Source organism: Chlorocebus sabaeus, chromosome 21, assembly GCF_047675955.1.
Source record: "Chlorocebus sabaeus isolate Y175 chromosome 21, mChlSab1.0.hap1, whole genome shotgun sequence".
NCBI lineage: Eukaryota > Metazoa > Chordata > Mammalia > Primates > Cercopithecidae > Chlorocebus > Chlorocebus sabaeus.
In genome coordinates this window covers 66,158,867-66,179,103 of record NC_132924.1, presented here as the reverse complement: position 1 = coordinate 66,179,103, position 20,237 = coordinate 66,158,867, and the positions used below count along the sequence as shown (strand labels likewise).

At 37.0% G+C, this 20,237-nt stretch overlaps 1 protein-coding gene across 2 annotated transcripts in view; it reads left to right on the top strand.

The window, feature by feature from the left end:
- GRM3 (glutamate metabotropic receptor 3) overlaps positions 1-20,237 on the top strand; it is a 227,801-nt gene that overhangs the window by 112,160 nt on the left and 95,404 nt on the right. For both annotated transcript variants that reach the window (XM_007982324.3, XM_038004557.2), the window contains one exon: positions 9,213-9,820. In XM_007982324.3, coding sequence (XP_007980515.2) covers positions 9,353-9,820 — 468 coding nt within the window. In that variant the 5' untranslated portion in view covers positions 9,213-9,352. The remainder of the gene's footprint in view (positions 1-9,212; positions 9,821-20,237) is intronic.

Here is a 20,237-nt window from a genome sequence, read left to right as displayed (position 1 = left end):
TATAGGATGAAGGCAAACATATGTACATAGAGAGCAGTGAAATCAAACCATAAAATAAACAAAATGGTAGTGGAATTTTCTTACTTTTAAGAAAAAATTGTGACAAATATAGCTTTTATGAAATTAAGCTAACAGTATCTAATGTCTAGACTTACAGATTTTCTTTTACATTAACCCACATATTGGCCATTTTGGTACTGTTCATTCCTTCTCATAGGTATGATTTTCCATCTGGTGCTGTTTCCTCTTACTTTGAAGTAATTCCTGTAGCATTTCTTTTGTTTGTTTGTTTGTTTGTTTTTATTTTTTGAGATGGAGTTTCACTTCTGTGGCCCTGGACTGAAGTCTAACGGTGCGATCTTGGCTCACTGCAACCTGCACCTCCTGTGTTCAAGTGATTCCCCTGCCTCGGCCTCCTAAGTAGCCCACCACCAAGCCCAGCTAATTTTTGTATTTTTTAGTAAAGACAGGGTTTCACCATGTTGGCTAAGCTGGTCTCGAACTCCTGACCTCAAGTGATCCACCCACCTTGGCCTCCCAAAGTGCTGGGATTACAGACATGAGCCACTGCACCCGGCCCTCCTCTAGCCTTTCTGATTGTGTAAGTCTACTAATTATGAAATATCTGTTCTAATTGTCTTTAAAAAGTCTTTATTTCACCTTCTTAAAGTATAGCTTAACTGGATAGAGAATTCTGTGATGCTTGACCAGTTTTTCCACAGAACTTCAAAGATGCCATTTCATTAACTTATGGCGGTTATTTTTTCCGATAATAAGTCAGCTATCATTAATATTGTTGTCACATTACACATATGTGCTGCTTTATTCTGATTGTTTTCAAAGGTTTTCCTTTACCTTTAGTTTTATCAATTTGGGTATGATTTAACTACATATGGTTTTATTTATATTTATCCTGCTTAAGAATTGCTGAGCTCCTTGGTTTTGTAATCTTATGTTTATCACCAAATTTGGGGGATTTTCTGGCCATTACTTCAAGTATTTTCTTTCATTCTTTCTTCTCTCCTTCTGAAACATTAAATTTACATGTGTTAGACTACTAAATATTGTCCAACTGTACACTGAAGATTTGTTGAATTTCTTTTCTATCTCTTTTTCTCTCTGATTGGATTGGATAATTTCTTTTGGTCCATTTTTACGTTTCTTATTTTGCCTCTCCAATCTGTTGCCTCCTAAATCTTTATTTTAATATTGTACTTCTGAGTTCTAGAATCTCCATATAGTATTTTTATAGTTTCCCTTCTCTGCTGAGATTCCCCATCTATTCATTCATTTTCTTATGTTTTCTAACATATTTATAATAGTCCAAGTTCTTGTCTGTTAATTCCAAAATGTGCACCATTTCAGGTCTTATTTCAAATAATGCTTTCTCTCTTTACTCTGTGTGCTGTTTTTCTGTTTTCTTACATGTCAAGCAATTTATACGTGTATGCTGGTTATTATAGAATGTAGGCAGTCTGAATTATGTCATCTTTCTTTAAGAGTTTGAGTTTTGTCCTAAGTGGCACGTAAATAAATACTGGTGGATCATTTTACTTTTGTTAGACTTAATTTCATTCTTTATAAGGGCAGGTCTGTTTTATACTCAGTCCTGTGACATGCCCCTAATTCCAGAGCTTGGCCTTTACTAATAGAATAGAGCCAGTCTTTCTAACGTTTTAATAAAAAAGCACAAAGTGCCTAGTTTGATCTCTGCACTCTGGCTGGCCTGGAACTCTAATATCTCTCAGATATGTCTGCCAGGCCTCACTGAGTCTCACCCTGTGGATAACCACTCAGATCTGCCCACCAACTCCATGCAGCTCACTGCCCCACACATAGCGACTGCTTTAGCAGCTTAGAATTCTATTAAATAATCCCTGCCTCCTCAAGTCAGAAAGACTGCCACTGCTCCATGGCAGGAAAGTACCCTGTGCAGAATACTGGGGAATCTATGGGGTAACCATGGGGTTTCCCTCATGTGTTTTTTTTCTCTCAAAGATTATAGTTTGCTTCATATTTTTTCTCCAACTTTCTAGTTATTTTCAGCAGGAGGGTAAATTCAGTAACAGTCTATTATCTGTACCTGACTTCTCCTAGTGACCATGTCATAGGAATAGTCACCAGGAATATATGAATGATAAAAGTGATATTTTGGTAAAGATGTGTGTGACATGTGTTCTGTTTCGTAGACTTGTTTGAGCAAATAATGGTAAAGTCTTCCTAAATCCCAATTCTATATTTATTACTACCAACTACCATCTTGAGCAATTTGCTTTACTCTTTCTCTCTCTCTCAGTCCCTCTCTCACTCTCTACTTAGCAATAGATGATATAGTTCTTTCTCACCAGGAAATAGAAGAGTTAATTCACTATGCAGAATACTCTGAAATTATATAAAAAAGGCACTGCATACATCTAGGAAATTATTAATAATAGCCACTTGATGGGTCATATTGCCAGTCAGTAAAAATATCCTCCTAAAAATGGTATTCCTCCATTTCTACCCCTTCACCATTTTGTCCAGAGCCAGAGAGAAAGCTTTTGACAAACCCAGTTTCTACATTCTGTTTATGTGACAAACCCGAAACTTCTATTAGATTTTGCAGCTTTGAAGAGGTAAAGGACAAAGCTGGATCACAGGGAATTTGGGGAGGCTCTAATTCAGAGGCTTTGTAATGAGGGTAAGGAACTTGAGGATGCTAAAGCAGCTGAAATGGCAACACACACATGTGCACATGCACACACAGACACACACATACCATGAAAATCCTGTGCACTTTGATGTTTAGGAAAATAAAGATTGATTTTGAAGGAAAGCAAATAAATCTTCAATATATTCTATATCGACCAAGTGAATACTATTGATGGGAAGTAAATTACCAGCAATCACCAAAGTTTAACATAATCTGTTTGCCTACCTCATAAAAATCATTTTCCTCTAAATTCAGAAGATAAAGAAAATAGGAGATGAATAGGAGATGTGATTTTTATTTTTTAATTTACCTTACTTAGTTTTTTTGGTCCAAGGTCAAATAGTGAAGTGGGCTTTTCTCCTTTTGGCCTCATCACCATCCATTTCTCAGCTCCAACATGCCAACTGGCAATGTCCCTCTCTTCAACATAGTTACTCGGGGTTCTTGGGTGTTTTCATTTTATCTATTAATAAAATAGGTTTATATAAGAGGGTCTTATCAACTAATTCCCACTATTTGACCTAAAGTTTTGGTTGTTTAAAATTTCACACCCATTGTGGGATTTCAAAAAGCCTTAAACTCAGAAAATTTGAAGGAAAGCAGAACTCTTCTCCTTAACTTTAAATCTTAGTGCATAAGTCTGGCCTCCTCTATTCTGCCCCATCCTTCATGCTTTGAAGGAACTTAACCTGTCATTTGATGTGTTGTTTTCCATTCCTTCTAATCCCTCTCAGACCCATAACATGTATTCTAATTATTTTTTCTCTAAATGCTCTCAAATTTTCCAGTTTTAATTTATGTTTTTCTTCCTGTAAAAAAAATCAACCAATAATTCAGCATCACAAAGTCAGATCAGAGATATTTGGGTCAAATTTATTTAGGGCCGAAGTTGAATTTTGACCTAGTATAATATCATTTTGAAAATGACAGATCTTTTTGGCGATCTTTGTTCTCCAAATGAAATTTCCAAATTATGTTTTCAATCTCCTGATCAATCTTTCTAAAACTTGCATGCTACTTGGAATTTATTATTTAACCAACTTTTGACAATTGTGTCTGAGGCACTGTGGAACATACAACAATATCTAGAGTATGGTCCTTGATATATAGTAGTTTACAAACTAATAGGTAAGTAAGAATAATTTTCCATTTAAAAACTTTGCAAGTAAAACACAAGACAAAATATGATCCTCATGATAAACATAGCACAAAGTATATGGAAATTTAGCAAATGAAGGAACCCCTTACAGTGGAGTAACATGGAAGGCTAAAAGGAAAATAAATTTTAAGGTAGATCCACTAAAAATGATTGGGTTTGAAATGATGAGCTACTCATAATAGCTTCCCAAGGCTTGTGGGGGAAAATACCTTTTTTCTCTAGTAAAAGAATTACAGTCATGCAATGGCATATCTCCCACCAAAAATGTCAATATAGCTACAGCTTCTGTTTGTTTACCCAACTGAAAATGGCAGTCTAAGAGCAAGGGTTATGCCTTTTGTTGCCTATAATACTGACAGCTGAAAAATTACAGAATCATAATCAAATTGCACACACCAGGACGAACCCTAACTTTGCTCCAGATTGATTGAGTGTGCAGGATTTGAGCACTCTCCGAAACCCTTCAGTAACTTAAGGATTTATTTCTGGAAAAGAGTATGTATGGTTTCTGGCATTTTATCTCCCAGATAGACCCTTTCCTTTCCCTGGGTAAACTACTTTTACATTGACTGAAAGTGCATTTCATTTCCGACACCAAGTCCCCGAGCAAAGAGTGGACAAAAACACATATTAGCATATGCAGAGTACAGAAATGCTTTGAGTTCATATATTCCAGGGATTATATTCACAGCAAACCTCTGAGATTCTATTAATGCATCGATTAATAAAACATTGGTGAGCAGGTTGCCTACAGAGAGGGTTACACATGCTTGTTTATAGTTGACACATCACTCATCATCCCTGAATGGAGAACTTTGACTGTAGAGATGCAATTCTCTAGCTGCATATGAATGTGGCTGCAGTAGGGAGCCTGTTTATCTGAGGAATATGCTGCTGATTTATAATGAAAAGAACCTGAAAAGAGGTGGTTGGTGCCCTTTCACACAATCCGATAAACTGTTACAAAGAGATAACAGTGGCATTGAATTAAACATGTTTGTCTATTTTTCAATGTTACTTTTTTTTTCTACTTTCTTAGGGCTTCATTTTAAATAATGCTAATTGTCTCTGAATCATGCATAGTGCTACAGTATTAATCATTGTAAGTTCTGCTATAGAGAAAAAGTAAATAAAAATACAAAGATAGTGTATTTAAACATTAATTGATTTTTGATTTGTAATTCTCTAGGAAGACATTAAATGTTACTTAGATATGCCCTGTCAGAGAGCTATAAGGAAAAAATATTTTACATGACATTATCATCAGCCAACTTATTTTTATGGTCTGCATATCTAATTTTTAAATTTATATAACACAAGCAATATGAATAAATCAGTTTTTGAGTATAGCACTTGACAATTATGTTGAAGGAAACCGATGGTCTACAAACTTTCAATAGTTTCACTAATGATGAAAATAGTTGGTAAAAACAGAGATCCTTACTTTTCTATCACTCTTTATATAAAAATGTGTAAGCATTGAGAATGTTATTTGACAGCAGGGATGATGTTCATTTGTTTACAACTAAAATATATATCCTGGGTATCCAACTCATAGCCTAGTGCACACATAGTAGGTGTTCAATAAATATTTCATAAGTGAATGCATCTCTGAGGCTTTGAGATAGAAGAATGTGCATGTTCCTTATTTAGTACTCTCCTGACCAAAAACTTAAGCAGTAAATGTAAGTCAGTTCAGGTCTACATCTCTCCTGGCTTCCTAGATGCCAATCTCAGTTGCAATATTCAAGTACAAAGGCAGTATTTTTTCTTGCATAATACAAAGTCATTACTATATTACTATACCTGTTGGTGATCCCACCATCAAAGAGTGCAATAGGGGAAAAGCATCTGATGTGACCAGGTAGGTAATGAAGCAAAAATAATGCATTTTCTTATTTAATTCCCATTTCCCATGCCATAAATAAAATAGTAGAGTCATGTGCAAACATAGATAACATGTCTATATTCCTTCAAGAAACATTCATTGAATTCTTCTACTATGCCAGAACATAGACAAACAAAGAGAAATAAAACACAGTCTTTACCTGTGAAACAGGTAGACTGATAAGACACTGTTGCTTTCTTTATCATTTTTGTTCATACAATTTTTATCTCTTTATGAATTCGGTGACAGGCTCTATTAATCTGTTCCTTCCCTATTTGAAGGACAGGCCAAAGATCCCGTTTGGACATGAAAGACTGTTACTTTCAGTGTAATGCAGTGTTTCATTTGAAGTCTTTTCTGGCTAAGAGCCCTTTCCCAATAGAGAATTAAGCTTTCTATAGACTAAAAGGTAATCTTTACTCTTTGAGTAGCCAGACTTTCTTTACATTCAAAAGATGTCTACACTTTTTGCAAAGATACATGGTAAGCCTGTGTTGATGGCCTTCTTTTAATTAGCTATTCTCTTTTACTAAGCACATAAAACAATTATTTTATAGAGAAATTTCGGCATCTTTATCATTAGCGATAATGATCGCAGTGTCTTTTGCCTTCCATGGCAGTTTTGCTTCAAAGGGAATTGCGCATAAAGATCAAAGAGACCAGAAATTGACATGAAACAAAAAAATTCTACTACAGTATCAACTTTTTAAAAAAATTATTAATATTAGACTTTCTGTTGCCCTGTGGCAGATCTCCCAGGGAGGCTCTGAATTAATCCTGAGCATTCCAATGGCTGCTGCCATCAGTGCTGAGATTCACACTTAAACAAACAGACAAAACATACCCCAGCTGACAGTGTGGCTCAGGAAAACAGCCCATCATTCGCTGCATGTGAAAGGAACAGAAAGCAAGTGGAAATCTGGGTTTTAAAGGGCACTGCTAATATGAAAAGGGAGAAATGTCAAAAATGTTGAAGTAAATACTGGACTAGCTCCTGTCTTGCTTGTTTCATTGAGTTTTTTTCTTCCTTGGCACCTGAAAAATTCTAAATGCTGTGCCATTTCATTAATTCCCAATGAGCACAGAAGAAAACAAATATAAATCAAAATAGCCATAGAAAACATTTCTTGAACAAGCTACAACAGGAATATAAAGCCAGAAGTCAACAATTTGATTGGGAAAGGGAGATAAGACAGAATACTTGGTCTTTCCTGGCAGTAAGTGTTGAGTCTTGAATGATAAGTGGCTGTTTGCTGGAGAAATTGGTATAGAAGGACATTCTTGGCAAAAGGGAACAGGATGAGCAAAAGCAAGGGGTCATCAACATCCTAAACACCTACTGAGTGCACATAGTTCAATATATCTGCAGCTTAAGATCTGAAGGCAAAGGTAGGCCTACGCAGATGAGCATGGTGAGCAGTAAGGCTTTAGAGCTAGCCAGGGACAAGATCATAAAGCACTGAGAAGAGATTTATAATGAGTTAATTCTTAAACCTGTGGGCAAGGGAAAGTCAGTGTACATTGACAGAAAATAGACTACTCTGAATAGTAATTGAGATTGTGCCTTAGAGGGTCTTCCCCAATGAGACATCATTCAAATTGCTAACATTTGCTAATTTATCTGAGAGCACATGGATGATGTGGCTTTCAGGCATCTTTATTGAGTCTTCGACTAGCTAGGAGAGCCCTTCCTTCATAAAACCCTTCCAACACACAATCATGCATGAAAGTTGAAGAGAAGACAGGCATGCTCAAATGCACACACAAGGGCATGTGGCTGCAACCTGTCAGAAGGATGCTCCAGGAGCCCGATGTGGTCACATCTCTCACTTGACTCTGAAAATAATAAGTTCATCTTATCTAGGGGGATAGAAGTAAGCAAGCAGGGTGAATGTGCTGACGAAGTGTTTGTTCTAGTGCTAGAAAGCTGAGTGTCAAAGAATTCAACAGCAGGTACAGGGGTTCATGCGTGCATGCAACTAGACTGTTCCACACCAGAGTTTTGGAAAGCTCTCTAGAAAGATCCCAGACTACTGTCAAAAACATGATCCTCACAGCAAGGCTTTGCCTGATTCTCAATAGATTCATGTGTTCTAGCCTAGAATGTAAAAAGATGCTCAATTCACAGTAGCTAGAGTCTACTGTGTACACCCCAGCACTAGCATTCATTGCACTACCTGAGATGTGAGGACAAAATGAGGAGCTGCCTCACTCTGGATAGGGGAGACAGCCACCAGCAATCACACTTGCCCCATCATCTATAGTTGTATAGGTTATACAACAATAAGTTGAGAAATTGTGTACTTTTAAAGGGGATATCCTTTTCTAATGTTCAAAATGGTGCTTTGTGAGGTGGTAGCAGCTCTCTAGGAATTTATTGCTAGGGTCCTGCTACAAATTACAAGAGGTTAGCATAGTGGGGATAAGGAAGAAGTGGTTGCTTTGGGAGATGCTACGTGGTTATTCTGCAGGGCATAGTGGCTAATTGAAAGACGGTAGCAGTGGGTGAAGTGGAGAAGACTCTTGGGTGCAGACTTCTGGCTTGAGAGCCTGGAAACAGAGAAGATCCATTCACAGCCACATAGATTTTGAGGTGTCTAAGGGATGTATGGGAAAAGCTGTTTAGCAGGCAGTTGACCTAAGAAGTATGGAGCTCATTTAAGTGGTAGCTGAAACTATGAAAATAGATGAGTTGGCCCAGGAAGAGGTAGAGGGAGGATGAGGGAAGGCAGGTGTTAAACAATGGAATTTGAGATGTTGTCAAGATGAAGCATGAGAACAGAAACTAGGAAGCTATAATAGGTAGGAATAGTCAAGATTTCAATTAAGGTCAAGTAAAGTGAGGACTATAGTGAGTTTATAGTTTATTCAATTTAGAAACTAGTAGCAGCTTTTTCCACAACCCTTTTGTTACAGCAGTTGACCAGAATCTTAACCTCAATGGGCTAGGAGAGTTCATCTGTTAAGGGCGGGACAGAGATGCTGTGGTAGAAATGTAGAAATTGTAACAGAGTTCATTGTGTTTTGTTGTGTTTAAAATGGAAAGGGGAAGAATTCATTAAAAAGGTAAGTTTACAAATGCAGCTTAAAGAGAAGGGATATAAACTCATATCCACATTGCTGACCTACCAAAAACAAAGTAAATGACTCAGTAGAGAGAGTACTGGATTTGGCTTTAAAAAGAAAAAAAAAAAATTGGACTCCAAATCCAACCTGCAATAAGTACATTTTGTAAGGTCACCTCCTTGACCCTCTGTGCCCGTTTCTGTGAGATGGGACCACTAGGAACTACATCATAGAGAGTGTAAGGATGGGGTGAGAATACCTGTGGGAGAGTGCCTGGTGCTGTGGTGTACTGTGTGTTTGGTAAATGGTTTTCTGAATCATCCCATTAAAGGTCTGATTGGGCATGATCGATGTAATCACTGTTGCTTTCTTTACCATTTTTGTTCATATAATTTTTATCTCTTTAGGAATTTGATGACAGGCTCTGTTAGTCTGTTCCTCCCTTATTTGAAGGACAGGCCAAAGATCCAGTTTGGAAATGAGAGAGGACTAGCATGACACATTGGCTCCACCATTGATATCTCCCAGAGGTACAGAAACAGGATTCATGAAGATGTTGACAAGACTCCAAGTTCTTACCTTAGCTTTGTTTTCAAAGGGATTTTTACTCTCTTTAGGGGACCATAACTTTCTAAGGAGAGAGATTAAAATAGAAGGTGACCTTGTTTTAGGGGGCCTATTTCCTATTAATGAAAAAGGCACTGGAACTGAAGAATGTGGGCGAATCAATGAAGACCGAGGGATTCAACGCCTGGAAGCCATGTTGTTTGCTATCGATGAAATCAACAAAGATGATTACTTGCTACCAGGAGTGAAGCTGGGTGTTCACATTTTGGATACGTGTTCAAGGGATACCTATGCATTAGAGCAATCACTGGAGTTTGTCAGGGCATCTTTGACAAAAGTGGATGAAGCTGAGTATATGTGTCCTGATGGATCCTATGCCATTCAAGAAAACATCCCACTTCTCATTGCAGGGGTCATTGGTGGCTCTTACAGCAGTGTTTCCATACAGGTAAGATTAACTAATGCTATTGCTAAAAGGCTGTGTCTCTTTGCTTTTGTGTTTTTGGGGAACAAAAGGGAAATATCATAATAACTTCATCAATGGATTATATCAACAATGCAATTATCATTTTTTCTGGTTATAATTTGATAATATAGGTTTGCAGGCAGAAAATTTTTCTACCAATGAAAATTGTTTAGAAGCATATCAGGTTGCTATTGCAACATTAAATGGAGGCTGGGTTTCACTGGGGGCAGCTATGGTTGTCTCTTATCCTCCTCCTGGAATCAATCATCTATAGAGCCCAGGAATGTTCTCTGAGTGATGGCAGAGGTGCAAGAGAATGCAAACTCAGCTGTACAAAACTCCTTCAAGTTTCTGCTTGCTTCACACCTGCTAACATCCCATTAGCCAAAGCAACTCACTGGGCTCAACCCAGAGTGAAGAAGCTGGTAAGTATGCCCTGCCCACAGGACAAATGCTGCAGTTACATAACAGACTGTCAAGGTAAAATGAAATAATAATTTGAAGCCACTGATACAATCAAACACAAGAAGGCATAATGTCATGGAACTCCATTATTCCCATTAATTTTTACTAGAGCATTTTTTGGTTCAGAGATAAAATATAAATAATTCATCAGGATATAAACCTAAAAATGTATGCAGAGAAGCCAGAGGATGCTACCATTAAAAAAAAAAAGAAACATTTAACACATAACTTAAACTAGATATAAAGCTAATAATTGGCTGTCATAATTTTGTTAGAAAGAAGAAATATACAAACTCTTGCAATCCTTACTTACAAGGTTATACATTTTATAGAAGGAAATAAGTGAGAAATCATCTAGCTCAACTTTGTCATTTTCCCAATCCCCAGAAAGATTGGTTTCATGAAAACTCCCACTGGTAGAAAGCACAAGAACTAGAACTCAGATAGATCTTTTGTACTTCTGTGCTCTTTTAACTACCCCATGTGATATTTATATGTTCCTTTAAGTTTAGTATTTTTTCTGATGAGAGCACTAATGTCACAGTAATAAAAGTCCATGATTCTAAGAGTCATACACTTCGCCTCCCACCAAATTACTATAATCAAACCCCAAGCACTAAAAGAAACTATACTACACTCATGTTATCTTTTTATGTCACAAACCGCTTAAATTGGCTATATTTGCACTGGAATAACCTTCTTTCTCTATCTCACATTTGTGGCATCTAAAATTCTAGGTATAGGCTGGGTGCTATGGCTCATGCCTGTAATCCCAGCACTTTGGGAGGCTGAGGCAGGCAGATCACCTGAGGTCAGGAGTTTGGGACCAGCCTGGCAAACATGGTGAAACCCTGCCTCTACCAAAATACAAAACGTTAGCAGGGCATAGTGGGACACACCTGTGTTCCCAGCTACTCGCGAGGCTGAGGCAGGAGAATCACTTGAACCCAGGGGGCGGAGGTTTCAGTAAACCAAGATCAGGCCACTGGCCTCTAGCCTGGAGCAACTGAGCAAGAATTCATCTCAAAAAAAAAATGTAAATAATAATAAATATATAGATAGACACATAAAATAAAATTCTAGGTATAATTCTGTGTGATTCTCTATAAGCTATGTGAAATTTATTTCCTTCTTCAGATTACACCATCATATTATGAGTAATTAAGATAACTGGTTTAAATAAACATCCTTACATTTCACTAGATGGATAGAAAATATTGCACATATGAAAGCACATCATATTAATTTTGCCACTCTTTCTATACTTGGATCAAGAGAGATGAAAAATGTTATTTTACTTGAGAAAAGAGAATATATATATATATGAAGTATGACAGATTTCATATATGTATATATATAGTCTGTCATACTTCAATCATAATTTCCCAATGAATGCCAGTCATTTCACAAATTTATATTATACTCAATATTACCATTAGTAAGGGCTTATATATATATATATATGCTTTTTCTCACCTTAGTTTCTCCTAGTGCAATAAATGGTACTCTACAGCAGATGTGTAAATATCCCAGTTTTCCAAAGTAATTGAGAAACTGTGCCCTGCAAATGGTCTTTTTACAATCTGATTTTACTCTTTTACTACCTATGTATTCCCTGAAAGAAGACAGACCAGTTTAGAGGAAAAAATGTGGGCTACTAAAACCCTGTACTAGTAAGTTCCCAAGGGCAGAAGCCAGTTCGTACTCAATGAAAGACCTATCTCATTATTTCATTTATCTGGTCAATATCACCATAAAGTCACAAATGTTGATAAGGTTCTTATCTTCACAGCGTAAATAAAAAACCCCAAACTATCATGCTATAATGGAAAGAGTATAGATTTTGGCACCAGAAAGACCTGCGTTTGATTTCCAACTCCACCATTTACTGGTAAATCTGTAAAATGAAGAAAATATTGTCTACCTCAAAAAGTTGGAGAGAGGATAAATTAAGAAAATCTATGGAAATGCCTCACTAAAAACTGACAGATTCAATAAATGGTAACTTTATGTCCCTAAAATTATAGGAGAGGTCAGTGGAAAGCCATATCTAAAGCCAATTATGTGGACATCTCTGGTGCCCAAGCAGTCTCATGAAGTCATTGTTGGTTTCCTACATGGTTAATCAGCAAGTCAGTCTCTGTTAAGCTCCTACTGTGTGTACTGCACTGTGATAGGAGTTAAAGCGAACACTAAAGTCATATAGAACACAGCCCTGATCTCAAGAAACTTAAAATCTGGCTATGGGTACAATGTGCTCTGAAATAACAGTGACTATAATTCAGAATATGTTCATGTAGCTCACAAAGTAAGAAATGACCTTTAGAAAGGTTTTGAGGATGAGTAAGAATGAAAGTTGCATTGGAGAAAGGCTAACAGGGTGACAGTGTAAATGAGATGCTGGATCTGAAGAAGCCAATCAGAAAATTGTGGGAGACGTCCTTGTACAAGAGGATAAAGGCCTTGACATGAGTAAGAAGGGACAGGAGAGAGGGCTCCATTCCCTCCTCCACAGCTCCCATGTTTCCTGACTACTCAGACTCTGATTAGGCTACAAATTCATCAAGGCCGAGTCAAGCAAAGAGTTGGAACAATTAGTCTATACACTGACCCCCAGGCACCCTTCCAAGGAACCCTTCCATACAGGGTCCTGTGTTCAGCTAGGCATCACGAATAATAAGAGGTGTTAGGTGGCTGTTATGTAGCTAATAATTAAAGTGTATTATTCCTTTGAAACATATATGTCCTTTAATAAGAATTTTAAAAATATAGTCAATGGTAATCCAAAGCCATAAATTCTTAATGGTGAATTTAAGGCCCTCTTGTACACTAATGAGGGAAACATTTTTGGAGAGAGGATTTATCTGGGTACCTCTCATACTCACATGCTCCTGCTCCTGTGACTGATTCTGGTCATACACCTGGTGTGTGGTAACCGTGGTGACAGTGTGCAGCCTGTAGCATTGCCATCCATTTTTAACTACTTTTGACTTCCTACATATGTACTGGAAATTGTCTTTGCTTGAACTGAGCCGGGAGAAAAAAGAGGGTGGAAGAAATAAATGAGTATGAACCTGTCACATAATTTTAAAAATTCCTGCTGTCTAATTATAACATCTAGTCCCAAACCAGAGCTCAGGGTTTTCCATTACAAATTGCCTGTTGAGAGAGAACTTCAGAGAATGACAGCATTTTGTACATCTTCCCTTTTGTGGCTGGGTCAGTTTAGACATTGCAATCTCCCCATTTGGGCCTGGATTTCTCTGCTGAATTGCCTCAGGAGGGGCTTTCTCTCCAGCTTCCTCTTCTTTTCCTATCTTCCCACTAAAGGAGAGAAATTTTTCCGGAAGGCAGCACAGGAGATATCACCTGCTGTGTTAGTTCATACAATAGGCAGTGTTTGCTGATAGGAAAACTGCATGGAGTGGAATTCTTAATGACTTGCTGGGTTAAGCTGTATCATCATTGATGAAGAAACTGGATACTTATTTTCCCAATGCTCTTATTAAGTACAACAAGCGAGTCTGTGGTGGTCCCTTTTATAAAACAACAGTATTGATTTCTTAATTCAGTAATCAATGAAAGCTAACATCAAAATCCTTCTATATTAGCAAATATATGTGGGAGTCTATTCACCCTCCCTGGTGAATAAGTTTCTTTCAAAGCATTTTTAAGACTGTATCCTGCTCTTCTCCATAAGCCTGCAATCCACCCACTTCAGGAAAAACAGTATTTATTCAAGAAAAGAATCAAGTTGGTTGCCGTTAGGCAATTGTCTACATGGTACTTGTTTTGAAACAATGATAATGCTTGCAATTTAAAATAGACTGTAGTTAACTGCTAAGTTGTTCAATCAAAAATGTTCCTTGAAATGACCCTCACTCTTTCCAGAGAACACATCATTTCTTCAGTCTTTCTTGCCTAGATGGAGCAAAATTTAATTGTAACATAGCAGATACAAGTTGACCCAGTTATTGTTTTGTCCCTGAGTGTTAAAGTGACTTCAGGAACAAATGAAGATTTGGCTTAGATGGCATGTAAACGTTAAGCTCATAGAAAGTGTGGAAGAGAGTCTCAAGAGAACTTTCCTATCTCTTTCCCACCCCTGGTATAGAAATTTTCCAGAATTTCTAACACTATTCCCATCCCAAGAACACTCTGACTCAGGAGATGGTTATTATCACATAGTGTATCACGACATGACACACATTGTTCACATTATATCCCTGAGAAGACTAACTCCTGAAATTAAATCCCTTGCAGTAAATTTCATAGGTTTTAGCTATATGGGGAAGAGGGAAGAGCATATAAAGACATCACTCTATTATACCCCCTCCACTCAACTCCACAGTGCTCAAGGGGACCACTGCTGGTCAATTTGTATTAAGCATTGGTTTCTTTCAATGATTCATTCCTCCTTTAAATTCAAATGTTTTGGGGGAAAAGTCACACATTAATTGCCAGTTTTCTTATAGGAGCATAGGAAAAAATAGTTGCAAAACTTGGGAGTGTAGTAGCCTTCATATAGTTAGCTGTCTCCAAGTATCTGATAGACTGCTGAATGGAAACAGGTACACTCTCTCTGTGGACAAATTGGTTGACTCTAGAGCAGAGTTTCTCAAACTTGGCAATACTGCTGTTTGGGGCTGGATATAGGGCTGTCCTGTACACGGTAAGATGTTTGGTAGCATCACCAGCCTCTACCCATGAGATGCCACCAGCACCCCAAGCTTTGATATCTAAAAATGTTTCCATACATTGGCAAGTTACAAAATTATTCCCTTTCCTCACTGAGAATCACTGATCTAGAGCAAGGTATATTTAGAGTCAACATAAGGAAGAGTTCTTAAAAAGGAAATAGCCTGGAAGGAGAAGGGTTGAAGGAGGTGAGTCCTCTGGAGTTATTCAAGCAAAAGTTGGCCTGTTACTGAGGAGACTGAAGCCACATATTAGTATTTGAATGACATGGCATTTAAGGGTATTTCTTAATGTTATAATTATATGTTATTCTATGAAAATACTCTACTATTAGGGTTGAAGTCATTGCAAAGGAAGTATTTAAAATATGGAGCAGAAAGTTTACATAATGGGCTCTTTTATATCAGGATCACTTTGAAGCAGAAGTCCAGTCAACTGTTATTTCACTTGATTATATTAGTATTTTTGCAAATTTCATGAATTAAGCATCTTATTTACCTATATATTATAACTAGGGTTCTCATATAAAATCATTTTTATCAGAAAATAAGCATTTATTAAGCATGTATATATTAAGCACAGCAAGAACATTATTTTACAGAACATTATCATGTAGTCTTGACATGGAGTAGAGAGAACGTAAAATAAAATTTCAAAATAGTAGATATCTTACAAGCTTCTGAGGGATGTAGAAGCAAATTGAAATATCAAGACCATACATAAAACAGGTCCAAGTGTAGAATCTGAGTATCAATTGACAACATAAGTACAGGGAGATCAGAAAGAGAACAGAATGAGCAGAAAGGAATGGGAATGAACATGAGAAAGACCTAGATACACATAAACAGAAAACCTGCCTTTGAAGCCTTCCTGGAAAATTGCTTTCTCATAGTCTGCACAGTCTTTCATATATGAGGGAACATAGTGTTTCATCCACCTAGAATGCAATGTTCTTCAGCTGTCTGTATGCCTTGCAAATCCCACTTTCCTTCAGTCCTCCCCTCAAATCCTATCCCTGTGAGAACGCTTTCCCAAGTACTCACCTCATAAACATGCACCTCCATTACTAAGTACATATAACTGTTCATTTGCATATTTATTCTTCCATGAACTATAAACCACTTGAGTTTAAGAACGACGTCTTTTTTTCTTCATATTACTGATAGTTAGAATAATGTCTCAACCAGGTAGACAGTAAGTCTTTGTTGAATGAATTGAAAGAATTGATTACCTATGTACAATTGATAAGAACTGAAGGATGTTAACCTGCTATACTTCCAGAAGGCTGAAAATCTTTATGGGAATATTGGATGAAGGGTCACAACCATCACCCACCTATTCTAGATCAGTCTGGATGCTCATAAATGAGAAATAAGCACTTTCCTGCAATGGAAGATTGGTTTAGATATAAAAGACAGACGATGTTGCAAGGCGAGCATACGGGACCAAATTGCCCCCATCATCCTCACCCCCATTCTTTACACATGTGCCACAGATGCCTTGATCTGAGAGAAGTTCTAGGGGTTCCATTACAATTGTTCTTAGACAAACTATTCAGAGAAGACTATCCAAGGCTCAACACAACTAGATAGTCAGTGCCATTTCGAATGTTAGAGCCTGTCTAGCTGTCTGCAGTCTCTCCACAGGAAGAATATGCAGGGAAACATTTTACGCCAGATGCTGTGCTTGTAGCTAATGCAAAGGCAAAGAGAACATCATCCTATCCTCAAGAAAAGCAGAGTGACAGTATTAGAAATCCATTCACTACTCTATCACCGGTGTCTCTATCACTAGAATAGTAAAAATGATAGTTGCATTTAGGGAGTTTCATACAATGATTACAGCATGGATATGTCACAATTGTACATTTTTAGTGTGCCTTTCTTGAAAAATTTCAACACAGTGATTAAAACTGTGCAGACTGACTAGGATTCACTTAACCCCTCATTATCTCTTTACTCATGTCTAACATTGAGATTTTTTTTTTTTATGATTTCAACTTTTATTTTCGATTCAAGGGCCACATATGTAGGTTTATTACTTAGGAATATTGTGTGTTGCTGAGGTTTGGGGTACAAATGATCCTGGCACCCAAATAATGAACATAGTATCCAGTGGGTAGCTTTTCAGCCCTTGAACCCCTCCCTACCTTCTCTCCCTATTAGTTCCCAGTGTCTACTGTTGCCATCTTTACGTACATGTGTACCCAGTAACATGGGGATATTCATAGTACCTCTCTCATTGGGTTATTGCGGGAATTAAATAAGAAAATACATGAAAAATGAGAAAATGGTGCCTTGTATACTTAGCAGTCAACATTTTAGTAGATATTATTATCTATTACCTTTTATTTATTATTTATTTATTTATTTATTTATTTATTTATTTATTTTACTTTCAACATCTCCAGCCCAAAAGGAACAGTTTAAAGAGGAATTGAGACTCAGAGGTCAAGTTCCCAGTTCAAGTTTCTATCACTTTAAAAGTAGCAGAATCAACATGAGAATCCAGATAGCTTGCCTCCCACACCAACCACCGCCTCACATAGTCTAAGCTGCAGAAAAACCTGACTCAAAAGTTATCTCAGACAGAATCTTTTTTCATTTATTTCCTTCCCAGACGTTTCATTTTAAAGCAATCTCACAATGCTGATTGTTTTGAAACCTCCCTCCATTGCTCCTGCTTCACCTCCTCCAAGAAAGGGCAGTGCTATTCAAGGACTTTATCACAGGGAGGGAGGCACCAGCAATAACAATTAAAAATGCTTTTGTTAGCATTGCTTCATTGTAGACATGTCTCATCTGAAGTAATTATCTGATATGCTATTTTTTTTCCTTTGCATTGGGGTTAATTTGTTTCTTAATTAATTCCCCTTCTTTCATGTGTTTATTTGGAAACTACTCTAGTGAAAGATAAGAACTTACCGTCAGGACCACTGTTCACAAGGCAATAGATGGTCCATGCTCTGAACCAGGCTTACATTGCAGGTCAGGTGTCTATGATGGAGGTCATGCAATGAAAAGCAAAGAATACAGACATTCAGACATTCCTAAGATAGCAGCGGTGTTTTATGCTATGATTATAGATTAATAGGTAAACTTCTGAAATAGGACTCCTGACACTTCTGGTTAAACCTACGATATTTTGCCTTAATGACGCAAAGTTCTGTTTCCAAATTACTGTTAAATATGTGCCTTTTTTGTGGATTGATATGTACAATTTCAGTATTTCAATATGGAAAGAGCAACTGTTAGCAGTTTATAATAATGAAGGTCCATGGATCTCATGTAGTATAAGTACTTCTACTGATCTATGGAAAATGCAGTTGAAAATTCACAGATTACCTTTCTAATTAGCAGACTTTAGGAATTTAAGAATAGTGTTCCAAAAACACCTGCAGTTAAACTCCAAACAAACGATACTCCAGGAGGTTTATCAGTGGGACTTTGAACACTAAAACTGTAGTGTGACTATTTTTGACAGCACCACCTGGTATATTGTGGAAATCTCTTTGTTACTAGTAACAAAGTTTTGATTCTTGCCAACACTTTGGCTTCACATTCCAATAAAGTGAACTGCAATACAGGGGAGAATTCAATAGAAGCAACACCTTCAAAAATTATATTTTAAACATAGACCACATTTCCTTGCCAAGCGGTCAGAATGGCAAAGCATCTTGACAGATTTGCCATCACTTAATAGGGTTGAATTGTCAGGGTGTTTACCCAAGGGACTAGCAGTTTTTTCCCAGGTACAGTGCCTCCAATTTGGGTAGATACCATAAGGTTCACAAATGAGGCCTCATAGAATGCAAACCAGGCAATTAAGCTTTTCCAATATGGAAAACAGATGTGGTTGAACAAATGAACTGAAATTTGTTCTGAATTTCTCAATAAAAAGTAAATTCCATCTAAATAAAAATATACATGTGCATTAAGTCTACATTACCTACATTTACAAAGTAGTTTTAAGAAAGATTATTTATACAAGATGTAAAGGAATGTAACATCACACAATATACCCACGTAACAAATATGAACATGTATCTTCTTGTGCTAAAATTAAATTAAATTAAAAAGTAAAGGAAAGTAACAATAAATGCAGGTTGGTACCATCCAGAAAATTTCAACTGTTATCAATGGCTATTTAACCGACTCTCAGCTCTTATTTTTACGTTAAATAATTTTTTTTGTATTATCTTTTCTAAGATGCTTCTAGGAATTTAAAAGTTCTTCATCTTTCCTAGAGACCTTTCTCCAACAACCATTATTATTTATGACCTGCTTTTTTCCAGGAAGGATTCAAGGTGACCTGTAATGACACAAAGAGGAGAACAAATAAAAACATGAGTACTTGGGTAATTACTACCAATGAAAGAAAATGGTTTTAAGTAGGCTCCATTTGTTTTAAAGCTCCAATCTTTATATTTATATTACCAACTTACTCAGCATTATTGAGATGACATCGTTCCTAGCTTTCAAGAACCCATAGCCTAAGTCAGAATGACTAGTTTGTTCATCTGATTGCCCTTCCCTGACTCATTCCTTTCAAGTTGGATATCATCCACTGTGTCTTTTTAAAACATAACTTTGGTCATGTCGTTTCCTTAATAAAAAATTTAATAGCTTTTTATCTCTTAAAGAACAAAGTTCAAAATACTTATAATGCATATAAAATCCTTAGTGGTTTAACCACCATCCTTCTATCCTTCTTTACCTTCTACTAATCCCTGTGAGGCACTGGGTACCCTGAAAATAGGGAACTACCTGATACTATTAAAGCAAATATGTACTTTCTCATCTCTGTCTTTGTGTTCTCTCTTCTATGTAAAAACCTCCTTTCCTCTTCCTCTGCCTGGAAAACTTCCACTTATTCTTCAACATCAAGCCTATATGTTACCTCTACATGGAGGTCTGTGATGACTCATCTGAGTGTAATTAGTTGCTCTTCACCTGTGTTTTTGTATAAGTTTGTATACATACATATCTTAAAATTTTATCCTTCGCTATGTTTCTTTGTCTCCCATCAAATTACGCCTTCCTGGAGGACTGTAGGGGTACATTCCTCATCCAGAAAAAGAAAACTAGATTTTAGAATAGTGCCTTGTATAATCGACATCAGTCAAAGTTTGCTGAATGAGTGACGATGAATTAGCTATTATCACGCTCTCTATTGCTTATTGAGCATTTACTATGTGCCCATCGGTGACTTAAGTGCTTCATATGTTTTCATGTAA